Here is a 15,454-nt window from a genome sequence, read left to right as displayed (position 1 = left end):
CAAACATGTCCAATGCCTTAAAGTATGCATGTCTGAAGTATGGTTTTTGCGTCATTTTCTGACCGAGAAGCAGAGTGACAGACCCAACAAAGGGAGTGTTTTACACGATCTTAACATTCTGCAATTAACTTATCTATTCTTACAGATGATGACGATTTTTGTGTACATTGCGATTGTCTTTTGCGTTTTGAGCGTCCTGAAAGAGTTTGCGCAGATGAGCCATGAGGTATACATAAATTCCTGTATGTAGATTCCTTTTGTATTTGATTTGGGGTTGAACAAAGGAAAACAATAGTTAAGCGGGATTTGAACCAACGACCTCCAGAACAAAGGTATTTACAAAACAGAGAGACCCCCCAACTACATGGTTGTAGATAGCTCAGAGTGCCGGCACGTTAAACCGGAAGTCGTGGGTAATATCATTGAATTCTTTTGTTCAATCACAAATCATTTACAATATCTCCAATCAGATCCATGGTGGTTTATTTATTGATACTCCTCTCTATTTGTTGACGTTGTGTGATAGGCACCCTACAATTATTTAATGTGAAGTGTTTATCGGCAATCAAGGCGCAACATAGTCTTTTTTTATAATGTACCCCGTGGTGGTGCAATTTTATGTCTTTTATCTGTGCAATTTTTATCATTTTTTTTCCCCTTGTAATGCCACATTATTCAGCTTCGTGCTGCCAGTTTGTTTTTAAAATAAAAATGAATGATTGAATGAATATGAATCTTAACAATTTTTGGTGGAATAAAGAAAAAACTGTCTCCCTTTTATTACTATAGTTACCAATCGGCAGTCGCACAGCTTCATCCTGGGCCCTATTTGTTTCCAAATAAGGCACTCTTTTGATCCTTTTCTTTGTATAATGTTTTTTTCCCTTTTTTCCTTTCTTTTTTTGATAGATGGCGCTAAATAAGAGAATCAATGTGTGGTGAAGAGGTTTTCAACTAGTGGTTTAAACCCAACGAGCCATGGTTCTTGATAATTTTACCGGGACGAAGTCGAGGTAAATGATCAAGAACCAGGCCTCGGCGGGTTTAAACCACTAGTTGAAAACCGATTCAACACACTTTGATTCCCATTCATAAATACCTTTTCGGTCAAAAACATCAACACTTTTATTATTATTATTATTATTATTATTATTATTATTATTATTATTATTATTATTATTATTATTATTATTATTATTATTATTATTATTATTATTATTATTATTATTATTATTATTATTATTATTATTATTATTATTATTATTATTATTATTATTATTATTATTATTATTATTATTATTATTATTATTATTATTATTATTATTATTATTATTATTATTATTATTATTAATATTAATATTATTATTATTATTATTATTATTATTATTATTATTATTATTATTATTATTATTGTTATTGTTATTGTTATTGTTATTGTTATTGTTATTGTTATTGTTATTGTTATTGTTATTGTTATTGTTATTGTTATTGTTATTGTTATTGTTATTGTTATTGTTATTGTTATTGTTATTGTTATTGTTATTGTTATTATTATTATTATTATTATTATTATTATTATTATTATTATTATTATTATTATTATTATTATTATTATTATTATTATTATTATTATTATTATTATTATTATTATTATTATTATTATTATTATTATTATTATTATTATTATTATTATTATTATTATTATTATTATTATTATTATTATTATTATTATTATTATTATTATTATTATTATTATTATTATTATTATTATTATTATTATTATTATTATTGGGAAAATATAATCTGAAACAAAACCAAAGTTACTGCGATTGGTAAAGATTTATTTGCTTTCTCTTTTTCTTTTGTTGTTAAAGCGATTTAGGTACTTTACAGACTGGAACAACTATCTGGAGTGGGGTTTGTACACGTCCACTCTGTTGTTTGTTGTTCCATTTTTACTGGGTAGTGATTTCAATGACATGAGTGACATGCAACGGCAGAGTGGAGCTTTCGCCGCATTCCTAGGCTGGTTTGTTATGCTCCTCTTAGAACAAAGGTAATGTTCGTCCTAACATTGTTTTTTATGAACTTGATTAAGAACCGTTTCTGAAAGGGGTAAAAAACCTGAAAAAATTCATGAACATAAGCGGGAAAAGAAAAAGCAGAAAAACTCACGATAAACAATACAAGTTTAGTTCTATGGTTAACAGCAATGGGAACTGTTTGATTCTACGGTTGAAATAAAAAAGTATTGTTTGGTTCTACGAATGATAACACATGGGTTTGTTTGGTTCTACGGTTGATATACAAAAGTATTGTTTGGTTCTACGAATGATAACACATGGGTTTGTTTGGTTCTACGATTGATATCAGAGGGTATTGCTTGGTTCTACGATTGTATCGAACGGTTTTGTTTGGTTCTACAATTGATATTGAAGGGTATTGTTTGGTTTTACGATTGATATCGAAGGGTATTGTTTGGTTCTACGATTGATATCAGAGGGTATCGCTTGGTTCTACGATTAGTATCGAACGGTTTTGTTTGGTTCTACAATTGATATTGAAGGGTATTGTTTGGTTCTACGATTGATATCGAAGGGTATTGTTTGGTTCTACGATTGATATCAGAGGGTATCGCCTGGTTCTAGGATTGATATCAGAGGGTATCGTTTGGTTCTACGATTGATATCAGAGGGTATTGTTTGGTTCTACGATTGATATCGAAGGGTATTGTTTGGTTTTACGATTGATATCAGAGGGTATTGTTTGGGTCTACAATTGATATCAGAGGGTATCGTTTGGTTTCACGATTAGTATCAGAGGGTATTGTTTGATTCTACGATTGATATTAAAGGGTATTGTTTGGTTCTACGATTGATATCAGAGGGTTTCATTTGGTTCTATGATTGATATCAGAGGGTATTGTTTGGTTCTACAATTGATATCAGAGGGTATCGTTTGGTTCTACGATTGATATCAGAGGGTATCGTTTGGTTCTACGATTGATATCAGAGGGTTTCATTCCGTTCTATGATTGATATCGATGGGTTTTGTTTGGTTCTATGATTGATATCGAAGGGTATTGTTTGGTTCCACGATTGATATCAAAGGATCTCGTTTGGTTCTTAGATTCCATCTAATACGCAGTACATTTCAAGGGGAGAAAAGTTTGAACTCGAGGAATGTTCTTTGCCAATGACCAGGGCACTATTAATGTAAAGAGCATTCAGGCGTTATTGTTAAATGCGCTTTAAAAGAACTATAAATTTATAATATTTTATTATTATGGTTAAGTAATTTTTGTTTGCTAATTTTTGTTTTAAGGATCGGAGTGATTGGTATCTACGTTGTGATGTTTCAAGTCATACTCACTACTCTGGTACAAGTTCTGGCAGTGTTCTTAGGTCTCATCATTGCCTTTGCCATGGCTTTCTTCGTCTTGCTGAAGGATGAGGTAAGAATTAATAACCAATAAAGGAACACGTTGCCTTGGATCGGACGAGTTGGCAGTATAAAAAGCGTTTGAAACCATTTAAAAAAAAAATGCATATGGTTGGAAAGATGTTTTAAAAGTAGAATACAATGATCCACACAAGTGTGCCTCGAAATTGCGTGGTTTTCCTTTTACTGTGCGAACTAACGCGGTCGGCCATTTAAGGGAGTCATGGGAGTCAAACATTTGACTCCCATAAATGGCGAGGCATGTTTGTGTGGATCATTGTATTCTACTTTTACAACATCTTTCTACCCATATGCATTTAAAAAAAACCGGTTACAAATGCTTTTCAGAGACCAACTCGACCAACCCAAGGCAACGTGTTCCTTTAAAGATTGTGACCTTCAGAGGAACCAGACTAAATAAAAAAACCATACAGCTACCTATTAATGCTAAGAAATATTTGTCTTCAGATGCAACATTTGGACCATCTAAAACCCCTAGAGAGCGTTTAATAATTAACGCTGAGAAATAGTTAAGATATTGTTTTAAGAAACAACATTACTTTTGTTTTTAACATAGGGATATTTTTTCGGCCAGGCATTCCCTAAATGCTTGAAGTTGGAAGTCATTTAAATGCAAGGCCTGAAACATTAAACCAATCTTTCTAAGATCTCCAAAAACAATAACATTTGAACCTTTAAAGTTGGGGTTTTCCAAAACTCCCAGTGTGGGTGACTGTAGTGTGATACACTTTAGAATTCTTTAGAAAAGAAACAGTGGAGCAGCAATACGAAAACTCTTCGAATTGCATTGGGAAGGTTGGAGCTGTCTAAGATGATATTTGACCTTAGACGAACTGTTGTAACTAAACTCCATTATACACATTTTTTGTTTGCAGGAAAACAAAGCGTTTGAGTCGGTACCGATCTCTATTTTCCGTGTGTTTGCGATGACGTTGGCAGAGATAGACTTCATTAATTCTTTTGTTTACCCGGCAAAGGACTCTGATGATCAAACCATGCCGTACCCTGAGACAACCTACTTCTTTCTTGCTTTGCTCCTCATATTCCTGACTATCATTCTGATGAATCTAATGGTAAGCAATTCCATCCCTGATTAACAAACAACACAAAACAAAACAAAAAACAAACAAACAGGGAAACTGACCTGTGGCTGATATCTGAAACAAAATGTCGTATCCCCTCAAGGTGATTCTCTTGGCTGCATGTTCCCAGGTTGTATCGTAATTTGGGTGTGATCCCTGGCTACACGGCAGTTAACGGTTGTATGGCTTCTGATTGGCAACCCGAACAAAGATATTGACAAAGTAGGGACGACGCCAATATAGGGCTAGATAGCCCAGTTGGTTCGAATCCGACTCAAGTCAATGTGTCTTCATTCAATCCCAAAATCCTTTTTTTACCCAGTCAGTTTCCTTGTGGTTGATATTGATGTTTTTGTTTTTTTAAGATGTTGAAATAATGAGAACTAAAGAAATGAAAAAACTAATCCAAACAAAAACATGTAGGCCTACCATACATTCACCCGATCCCTTAACAACTTGCACCCCGCCAGATTGGTCTAGCAGTTGGTGATATTGCAAGTGTCCAGCAAGACGCTAAGCTGAAGAATCTTGCTAAGCAGGTTGAGCTCTATACGGAAATGGAAGGCAAGATTCCCGCCAGAATTCTGGAGTACGTCAACAAAGACTACGTGGTTAACTTTTCTAACATCAGATGCAAAATAAAACGATCCAAAGTAAGTAATAAGAATGACTTTCCTATTAGTAATTAAAATTATTTGTTTTTTTTCGAAGGAATTTTTTACATTTAAACCCGTAATAATTATTCACCTTAGGTACAGAAATACTGAGAGGGCAGAAAAGCCATGGAAAAAAGAAAATTGAAGTTAATCAATAATTCTCAACTATACAGAAAAAAACAGAGCTAAACTTTATACAATAATTTAGGTATCCAATTTTGTGATAAATTTCGCAGTAGAATCAGTTGTAATACAGATGTACACTTCTATTGAATATTTATAGCATTTCCAATATATTTTCAATAGGGAGAGGAATGGTTTGCGGTAATTCATCTTCAGAAATTGAAATATGTATTGATTGAATCAATTTCATTGAACCAATAGTTAAATAATATCAAAGTCATATCCCGTTGATTGTATAAAAAATTCATGCAGAGTGAGCTCAAATTTTGGCAACCATAAGTAGTCTCTTAATCACTCAGCTGAGTTTTGGTTTAGTTTATGACTATGGCCATCTTCTTTAAAAGGTGCTGTCTTTTTGCATAACATAGAGCATTTTCAAGCATCTAATGTTTCAAAATCTAGATTAACAGACGATCGCGTCCCAAGACGTCAATGACACCAGCTTCGGCTTCAATGTTATTATCTCCGAAGCTGCATGGTCGAAGCTTATCAACTCTTTCATTGAGATCAATAATTGCACTCTGTTTTGAATCATTATACGTTGTGATTTTTATCCAGGCAAGAAAACTTTGGAAGGAGGTTCGAAACGGCAAGTGTGATAAGACAAGTAAGTCAGGTGATCAGATGATGTCGTGTGTCAAGGGACTACCAATCCAGAAGGACAACAACAATAAGAACACAGAAATGACATCAATCACGAAGAAGTAAGTCAAATTGAACAGCATTGGGAGCTTTGGGGGACGATGGTGTCAGAAGAATTACCGGGTATCTCGGTTACTCTGAAAAGTATTGGAAACTAATGGTAAAATACTGTTCTTTTGGGGAACAAACCAGTACCGCCAACTAATTTGGTCAGGTGGCTACAAAAAAGTCTCCACCATATCTATAACATACAAGTCCATGCTTGATTGTTTCGTGCAAACACACAGTAAAAAAAAAATAGTCTGTTACAGATCGGTGTGACCTTGAACTATTTTATAATGGACTGACGTGACACTATTAGTTTTGGGATTTTCAAAAAGCTTCCGTTGCCGATCAAATAAATTTGATAAAGTCAAAAGCTAATTAATGTTTAAACTTGACAGCCAATGTGACACCAGTCTTAAAAACTCGGTATATTTCACACGTTTCCAGGATGACGTCATTGTCAAGTCAACTGGAAAAGCAGTCTGACATCTTGCGTCTGATTATGCAGAAGATGGACATCAACACAGAAGCTGACCAAGATGAGGGTGTATCGCCCTCAGCGGGTGGTGTAGCAAACCCAAGGTTAGCTCTATTACTGGGATTGAAAATATCATTATAGATTTTCCCGGCCAATTTCAACAAAAATTCATTCAATTTTCTTACCACACGCATTCAACATCACGCATTTCCCCTTATCCACTCAAACTAAGATCTTGTTTATAGCTATTAATGCACTTAATTTCGTTTTTCGTGCACATATGATTTCCCTTTTTCCCCATTCAGATTTGTTTTAGTCATTCTGTTTAATTTATAGTCATACAAATTAATATTTTGAACATTCTTAGGTTGAATTTTTCTACTAAAACTATTTACCTTTGATGAAATTGAGTGGTTGACCAGCTCTTGCTGCTGACTTTTGCGAAATTGAATGAATATTTCGCCCCATTGAAACCGAATGATGTGACCAGTGAATGCTTAACTGGCGAAATGAAATTACTTTTGACTCATTGATGCTGGTTTAAACGCAATGGAATGACAGTGGTGTTAAAAATGAAAGTTTGTTGTTGTTTAATTTGGCTTTGAAAACCTACAACGGACTGTGAACGCATTGTTGGTAAAGTAGTTCCAGTATTAATGTCAATGTCAGCACAAGCTCATGGATATCACAGTGTTGGACTAGTTAACAACATATTTGCAAGTGTAATCCGTCAATATCATGATGTTAATGTGGTTTTTAGTGCGCCACCAATAGATTTACCCGACACTGAACCTCGTTCGATTAAGTTTTTTATATGAGTCGGCTGGTTTTCCCATGCATGTCATATCTGCCTACATATTCAGCTTCAAGATAGGATTAATAGGATTCACGATAAGGGTAGGCGTGTCCTAAGTCGGCGTAACGTATCACAATATATAGTGTATTAAATGGAGATATCACAATGACTGACTGCCACTTTATGCTATCCAACAAGAATTGTCAATAATTAATAATCAAGATCTGTTGTTTATTTTCAGATTTGACTTCCGCCAAGTGGTATGCGCCGCTCAAAGGAACCAGCCACGTATCAAATCAGCATCGGCTACTGGAGACCCGGGAAAATCGGTATAATTTACATGGTTGCACAAAGATGTCATTGCAATGGTTGAAATCAATGGGCCGAGGGAGAAAACACCCACAATTTACATATGTTTGTTAAACATTAATTGGATGAAATTGTGGTATATTTATTGGACATAAATTTACTGTGAGCTTTCAGGGTTGGTTAACTGTATAGCTAGGCGCTATAGCCTACATTATATACGACAGTACTTTTCTTTGATTATTTGAAGAACAAAAATAACAAAAAATCGACAAATTGCCAGTAAAATAAATACAACACACGAAAATTGTTTTGCTAACAAAAAGGTATCAATTAAAACTTAACCGTTAAAAATACTCGTTTAAAGTGCACCCATTTCGTACTTGCAGCAACATTTTATTTAGAAATTCAGCTTGATTTGGAAAATATAAATTTAAATTGTAGTTAATAGTTAAGCTGTTATTATGGTACAGGTAATGTTATCTGACGTACGTTAAATAGTTATGTTGAATGTGTCCGACATTATAAATCGTTAATCTTTCAAATTAATCTATACCATCAATTTTGTGACTATGCCTACATATAGAGCCTCAATATAAATTGGTAGGAAGTGAGTTTGTTTAAGTATTTCATTCAGGGGATGAGGTTCCTAAAAATTGTTGCCCATTCCTTCAGGTCAAGATATTTTAATAGTTATTATACCAGCCCCGTAAAAACAGTTATAGATTATTACCGTCATATTATATGTCTGTACATAAAGATTAAATTATATGATTATATATAATATCTTTAGAATAATGAAAAGGTAATAATTGCGCAATCGATTAGCTAAGTTGTTCTTTACAAGTAGGTCTATACACTGGAGTGCTCTAAATTAATCGTGTTTTTTCTCTCCATTTTCGAATGAAGTCGTGGTATGTATACTTTATAATACGTGTACCCCATTAGCTTAAAGTCACCTGGAAACATATTTTTTTCCCCTTCATACATTAGAGTATATCTTTTTGAACACTAAAATAACTTTTTGAGTAATTGTTTGTAACGATTAACATGTTTAAAAAATAAATAAAGTTGTTTGGGGGTGACTCCGCCTACCCCTTTTGTGACGTCAATCGAGGCTGACTTTGCCTCGGTCGGAATATCTGACACACGTACGTGCAAGTACATGCAAGTCCTAGTCGTGAGTTTGTACGTTTCGAAGAAAAAGTTTTTTTACTTGCATTTTTTCTGCAATGTCGACCAGCAGCCGATTTCACGAAACTTTACACAACTGCGTAAGTCCACTTGCGCAACATTTATGGCGTGATTGCACCACAAATTATTGTCGAGTTCCACCGATTTCACGAAAGTTACGTCACGCTATAAGTGGCGCAAGTCTGAAAGTTGCGCCACAAAAATGGCGCAACTTACGCACTCGACTTTGATGGCGCAAGTGCGCAAGTAAACTGCCATCGGTACAACTGCAGCCGATTTCACGAAACTTTACGCAACTGCGTAAATCCACTTGCGCAACGTTTATGGCGCAAGTTGCGCCACAAATTATTTGGCCGAGTTTCGCCGATTTCACAAAAGTTACGCCACGTCTAAAAGTGACGCAAACCTGAAAGTTGCGCTACAAAAATGTCGCAACTTACGCCCTCGATTTTGATGGCGCAAGTCAGTATTTTATTGCGCAAGTTGAACATTTTCCATCCACCGTATTTTGCGTGGGTTAGCTTCGCTATTCCCGGGGCAGCGACGACGGTTCAGTGTTTTCCGAAATATATTTCATTCTTTTTTTAAGCGGACACAAGACAAAAAATGTTTTGCTTTGAAATAAACCCCACACGTTTTTGAAGGAAAAAAATACGGTAAAATCGGCCAAGATTTTAGGGGTCCTTGAAACCAGTGACTGTTGATTAGAATTGCCACCATAAATACAATTTCAGTAAACACTTTCGTCACTCGTAGTATTGTTTGTCAATTATGAACTCATCGGTTCCGATCAACAGTCCCATATCCACAAATCACAGTAGATTTTGTTTCCATTAAAAACTTTATCCTCCCATATTAAAACAAATCAAATACTTTCATACAAGACAGACAAGTCGAAACAAATTAGTTCATGCATTTTTCAATTAAGTTTATTTTCATTTATAAACATTGTCTTATTTATTGCAGCAAAATACTACACGGCTTATTATTTTATTTATCTTTCAGTAACCACTGTAACATAATTCAAGACCCATACCCCACGCACCAAAAAATACACAAACAAATTGTATTGTAAAACTGATCAAGATTGTTTTTAACTACATGAAGATATTAACTAAATTTAGCTGTCAGAAGATGACAAATAATGGTAGTCACACAGTTTGTCTTCTAAACATTTCAAAAGAATTTCACAAAATATTTGGAGAGAATGGTTTTCATTAAATTTATTTTAGTTGAAAGGATTTGCTGTTGTTATTGTTTAAACATCAGAGGAACAGTAGACACGACATGATCACTCTTCACGTTTCATTGTGTGTTGTTGTTGACATGTAATACGTTTCTTGTGGGTCACTCCCTGTCGTTGTTGATTCTATAATAATGAGAAGAACAAGAAGTAAAAAAGGCATGTTTTTAAAAAGGTTATAATGTCAGTAAATAATCGTCGACAAATAAAGCTTGGGGTTTATAGAGCGTTTTTTCATAAAGCCCCATTTTCAATAACATAGCATCTTCACAAAAAAGTGTAAAATAAATAGATTTATATATCATGTTTCAAGAAAATTGTAAAAGGGGGGAAAATCAAATTGTGACAGCAGCATCAGTTAAGCTATTTGAAAAAACCAAACCCTACCATGGTTGAAATTGTACACAATGTACCATCATTATGGATAGTTGACGAAGCTGCCGAAGTTTAAAAAATGTACCATGTTGAGTAGTTTGTGTTGATCACCGATCGACACTACGACCGTAGTTCGGAATCCCGTATTTCATCTACCTCCATGGTTACTATTTTGTACACTTCTTCTACTCAGTAGTCCCAAAAATATGTATGTTTATGCACGTTACATCCGTAACCTTCCAGCGAAGGTCACAGTAAAACGAGGTTTTAAAACTGTTGAACATCCACACGTCTTTTCGTCGTCAGTGTTTGTACATCTTTATACCTTTTTCTGTTCGAAATAACCTGAAAAGCGAGTGTCTGATACTGTTAATCACAAACTTACCTATACAAAATCGTAGATCAGTGGTTAAAGTGGAGCCATTTTGTCCCGACAATTCCTTCGTCCGTTGAAACTTCACTGTGTGTAACATTTGTATGTTGTTTTCCGTGTAAAAAAGATCGTGTTTTAAAATGGCCGCTGTGAAGTTTTTTTCTAGCGGTTTCAGGCAACAGTCGTTGAAATAATGATATAAGCCTCGTTCGCGGTGTTTGTCATTAATTAAAACGTTGCGCAGCTAAGACAAGTTTCGTGAAATGCAACTTAAGGAAGTGGCGCAACTGCGCAACATTAACGTAGCGTTATAGGCCTATCGACAGAGTAAAACGGACAGAGATTGTATGACAGTGGCTCAATTAAGCTAAGCACTGCTTTCGTAAAATCCGGCACGGGTTTTGTGCGGGTTTTGTGCGGGTTTTAGCCAACGTTATTCCTTCGGCAGTGACGACGATTGGTTCAGTGCCGAACATACTACCTTGTTTCGTTTAGCGAAACAAAACAAACATAAAATCATCAGCCATTGCTTTACAAGTACGTTTTACTTTAACCACACGTTAATGAAATAATATCGGCCACATTTTTTGGGGTATGCCTTATTAAAACGACCAGTGATCCTTGGTTGTCTCCACCATAAGTACAATTTTTAGTAAACACTAATCTTTCGTCTTGCATTATTTATTTGTCAACCATGAACCCATCGGTTCCGATCAACACCCCACCCACAAATCAACCCCGAATTGTTCGCATTTCCATTATAAACTTTATTAAACCTCCCATAAAACAAAACAAAATAAATACTTTCATATGAAACAGACAGGTCCAAATAAATTAATGTAAATGCGTTCTTAAATTAAATTTAGTTTAATCTATAAACCTTCCTTTATTTTCTGCCGCAAAATAGATAAAAGTTTATTGATTTTTAAGTCGTCCAGTGACCACTGTAAAAATAAAAACAAATTCAAGGCCCCACCCCACTATAATCATAAACTTAAATTAAAATATAAAATTATGAAGAACTTTTTCGAAACTACAAGAAGATATTAACTAAGTTTAAATTTCAGAAGATGAAACATAATGGTAATCTACCACAAAGTTAGTCTTTTCAACACTTCAAAAGAATTTCACCCAAATATTTGGAGAGTAACAGTGGTCGCATGTTGATTAATTAAGTTGAAAGGATTTAAAGTTGTTAAAGAAATTTGTTATAGTAACAGTAAAGGTTAAGATCCCCGAGAAATTGACCAACTTGTTTGAGATAATATTGGTAAACTTTATCTTTTGATTTGTGTTTCTAACTTAGAGTTGTCTAGCCAATTTATTTGTAACTTACAATTCATTGTTGAAAAGTAGCCCATACTAATGGCCCTTAGTTTAACGTAATTTTCCATTTTGCGGTTGTGATTTAAAATGGCCGCTGCGTTGCTTTTTTATAACTGTGTCAGGCAACAGTCGTTGAAAATGATGTTAGCCTCGTCCGCGAGGTAATAAATAAAACGTTGCGCAGCTAAAACTAGTTTCGTGAAATGCAACTTAAGGAAATGGCGTAGCTGTGCAACATTTACGTGGCGTAACTTTACGACATGGCGCAAGTTACGCACACTCTCGTAAAATCGGCTGCAGGTGTATTGCTGCTGGATGCAGCAAAACAACTAAAGATGGGGTCAGTTTGCAAAGTGGTCCGGTCCGACGTCTTTTCCAGCGCTGTGCAGCAAACACTTCGAGCCGTAGTGTTCCGAGAATCCGGAATACATCACACATTTTGACATGAAGGGAAAAGTTCTTTTCTAAGACATGACGCCATCCCAACAATTTTTCCAGCTAGTTGGAAGTCGAAGAAAGTACCTGAAAGACGTGACGAACCTAAAGGAGCCTAAGTCACCAATCCGTTATAATATTTCTCATAACAAAATATTTTGAATACAAAAGTTTAATTATCTTAGTATTTTACTTTTCTGTTAAGTAAAAAATAAATAAAATGTAGCAATATTGTATAAATTTTAAATTGTATGTGTTATGAGCAAAACTTATTGATTCAAATTAGTAAAGTAGGCCCTACATGGTACAGTTATGACTAAATGCAATGGACCCTTCCCATGAAATATGCTTATTACATTCACGCATGCGTACATACCCTGTTGGTTGGCAAACGCCATACGCCTCTCTTATTACTTATGCATGACGTCATAATTCTTACCCAAAATGAGGCTATGGGCGCACGTTCCCCATCGCTTGCAGTGGCTGCGCCCATCGCCTCGTTTTGAGTTAGCATTGTGACGTACCTCATGCGTAAATATTAAGAAAGGCGTATGGAGTTGTGCACTGAGCAGACGCGCGATCGCGTCTGCGTCACGCAGCCATTAGTCGTGTACAAAACAGCGCGATGTTCCCTCATGTTACCAACCAAAACGTTAGTGCGCACGCGCTATGTGCAGTTTACATATTTCATGGGAAGGGTCTATTGGACAGATGTAGCTTTAAGAAAGTCAACGTGTTGATGAATTTTTCATTTTCGTAAACATTTGACGCGTATATCAATATTTGAGTTTATAATTCTACCAATGATAAAGTTATATCGCTTATAGCAATCGCTATTTATGCTTTACTTATATCTTTCTTTTCAATTGCTATAAATTTCATATCAATGCATAGCTTTATCATTTGCTGTCAATGATGTATTTATGCTATACAGCTATATAGTGTATATCATTGCTATCTATTTGATATAGCTATTTAATAATACTACAGCGCAGAATATATCGATTGCTATTAATTTGATATAATTGCCATAGCATATCATTTGTTTTAATTTTTACCAGTGTTATTTCAATGCTATAGCTCATAATAAGTCAGTCACTGAGATACATTTTCGAAACCCATTCCCTAAATTTACGTGGCAGAAGATATAATTTGTGTTTTTGTTTTGTTGTTTCAACAGCAAGTTCATGGAAAACAAAGTGTACAAGTTTGTAATGTCAAGCTCGTATATAGAGGAAACTGAGTGGGTAAATTATAATTCAGAATGAAATACACACCAGACACAATAATGCCAGCCTATAATTGTTTAGTTTTATTTTAAAAGTATTTTACGTTTGTTCATTCCAACCAATAAAGTATAAGTTTGTAACAGTTTATTAAAAGTGTATTTAATATAATTTTTATACATCTTGTTAAAATCTAATATTGCAAAACCAATGAACTCCTTTCATTGTTCTACCATCGTATCTCTTATTGTAAAAGAATGAAACCACTTTTTTTGTAGTTAAAAAAAACACACCTCTTTTTTAGAGTGAAGGAGGCGGGTACTTCAACTCGATTTAGAGTGAAATTCGTTCCAATTTCACTCAAATAGAGTGACACAGGTTGACTTTCACTCCCAAAAGATCGAAACTGACACCTCTCACAGACAAGAGAGTTACAATTTCGCTCCGGTCCTGTTAATAAGCACAAGTGATTTGCAAATCAGGGGCATTTTCCACACATTGGCTTTGGACCCGGCTCTGGCTTTAGGCTCCGTCATCAGTTTGGAGCAGGGTGCAACATCAAACAGAAAGAGCCTAAGCCGGGGGGTTGGGATTCAAAAACCGATGTACATTCAAAATGGCTGCACCTCAAGTGGCTCATAAGATAGACAGAGCTCACAAAATGAAAATCAAAATTTAATGTTTGTTGTAAAATATAGAATCCATTAATGCCATTATTTATTTTGATGTGCCCTCTTGCAGCCGCGTTTTACACGGGATCATACACGTTTCATCTGTATGTCTGTTGCTGAAAACACAGTGGTGGATCTCAGGGAAACGCCCCAAAAGCACCAACCACGCACGAGAGTTAAAGTTTACCGTTTGTTTTTGGAATGGTTTTGATCCTGTATAAATGTAATTATTATGTTCAACAAAATTAACCTGTGAACATTTCATTACAAAAGGTGGTAGCTGTTTTTGAGATATCGCTGCAAATCTGGAAGTGGTTACTCAGGAAGAATGATCCGAAGATGGTATACACAATCTAAGAAACGTATGACAGTTACATTTCTCAGACTCAAATATTGTGGGATACAAACTTATATCTTCACCATAACCACACTACTATACGAAGTGCAGTGATTCTCAAAAAAGAAACTATCGAAAGCTGCTGTTAACCAAGTCAGTACTATTTAATTTGAAGACTATACCAAACGTACACCTTCCCCCAAAATAATACTCCCGGGAAATCCCTAAAACATGAAAGTCTAATTTTCGTTTTCATTAGTGAACATTTCATTCCAAAAGGTGGTTGCTGTTTTTGAGATATCGCTGCAAATCTGGAAGTGGTTACTCATGAAGAATGATCCGAAGATGGTATACACAATCTAAGAAACGTATGACAGTTACATTTCTCAGACTTAAAGGAACACGTTGCCTTGGATCGGACGAGTTGGTCAAAACAAAAGCGTTTGTAACCGTTTTTTTAATAAAATGCATGTGGTTGGAAAGATGTTTTAAAAGTAGAATACAATGATCCACACAAGTTTGCCTCGAAATTGCGTGGTTTTCCTTCTACTGTGCGAACTAACATGGTCGGCCATTTATGGGAGTCAAAATTTTGACCCCCATAAAATGGCCGACGTGTTAGTC

The 15,454-nt window shown here is 35.0% G+C and overlaps 1 protein-coding gene across 1 annotated transcript in view; it reads left to right on the top strand.

The window, feature by feature from the left end:
- LOC139952406 (transient receptor potential cation channel subfamily A member 1-like) overlaps nucleotides 1-15,291 on the top strand; it is a 45,291-nt gene extending 30,000 nt beyond the window's left edge. Inside the window, exons 19-26 of the mRNA XM_071951523.1 lie at nucleotides 146-226; nucleotides 1,875-2,056; nucleotides 3,325-3,454; nucleotides 4,338-4,535; nucleotides 5,015-5,197; nucleotides 5,942-6,087; nucleotides 6,518-6,652; nucleotides 7,586-15,291. Coding sequence (XP_071807624.1) covers nucleotides 146-226; nucleotides 1,875-2,056; nucleotides 3,325-3,454; nucleotides 4,338-4,535; nucleotides 5,015-5,197; nucleotides 5,942-6,087; nucleotides 6,518-6,652; nucleotides 7,586-7,679 — 1,149 coding nt within the window. The 3' untranslated portion in view covers nucleotides 7,680-15,291. The remainder of the gene's footprint in view (nucleotides 1-145; nucleotides 227-1,874; nucleotides 2,057-3,324; nucleotides 3,455-4,337; nucleotides 4,536-5,014; nucleotides 5,198-5,941; nucleotides 6,088-6,517; nucleotides 6,653-7,585) is intronic.
- The last annotated feature ends 163 nt before the right edge of the window (nucleotides 15,292-15,454 follow it).

This window comes from Asterias amurensis, chromosome 20 (assembly GCF_032118995.1).
Source record: "Asterias amurensis chromosome 20, ASM3211899v1".
Taxonomy (NCBI): domain Eukaryota; kingdom Metazoa; phylum Echinodermata; class Asteroidea; order Forcipulatida; family Asteriidae; genus Asterias; species Asterias amurensis.
This window is presented reverse-complemented; position numbering and strand designations above follow the sequence as displayed.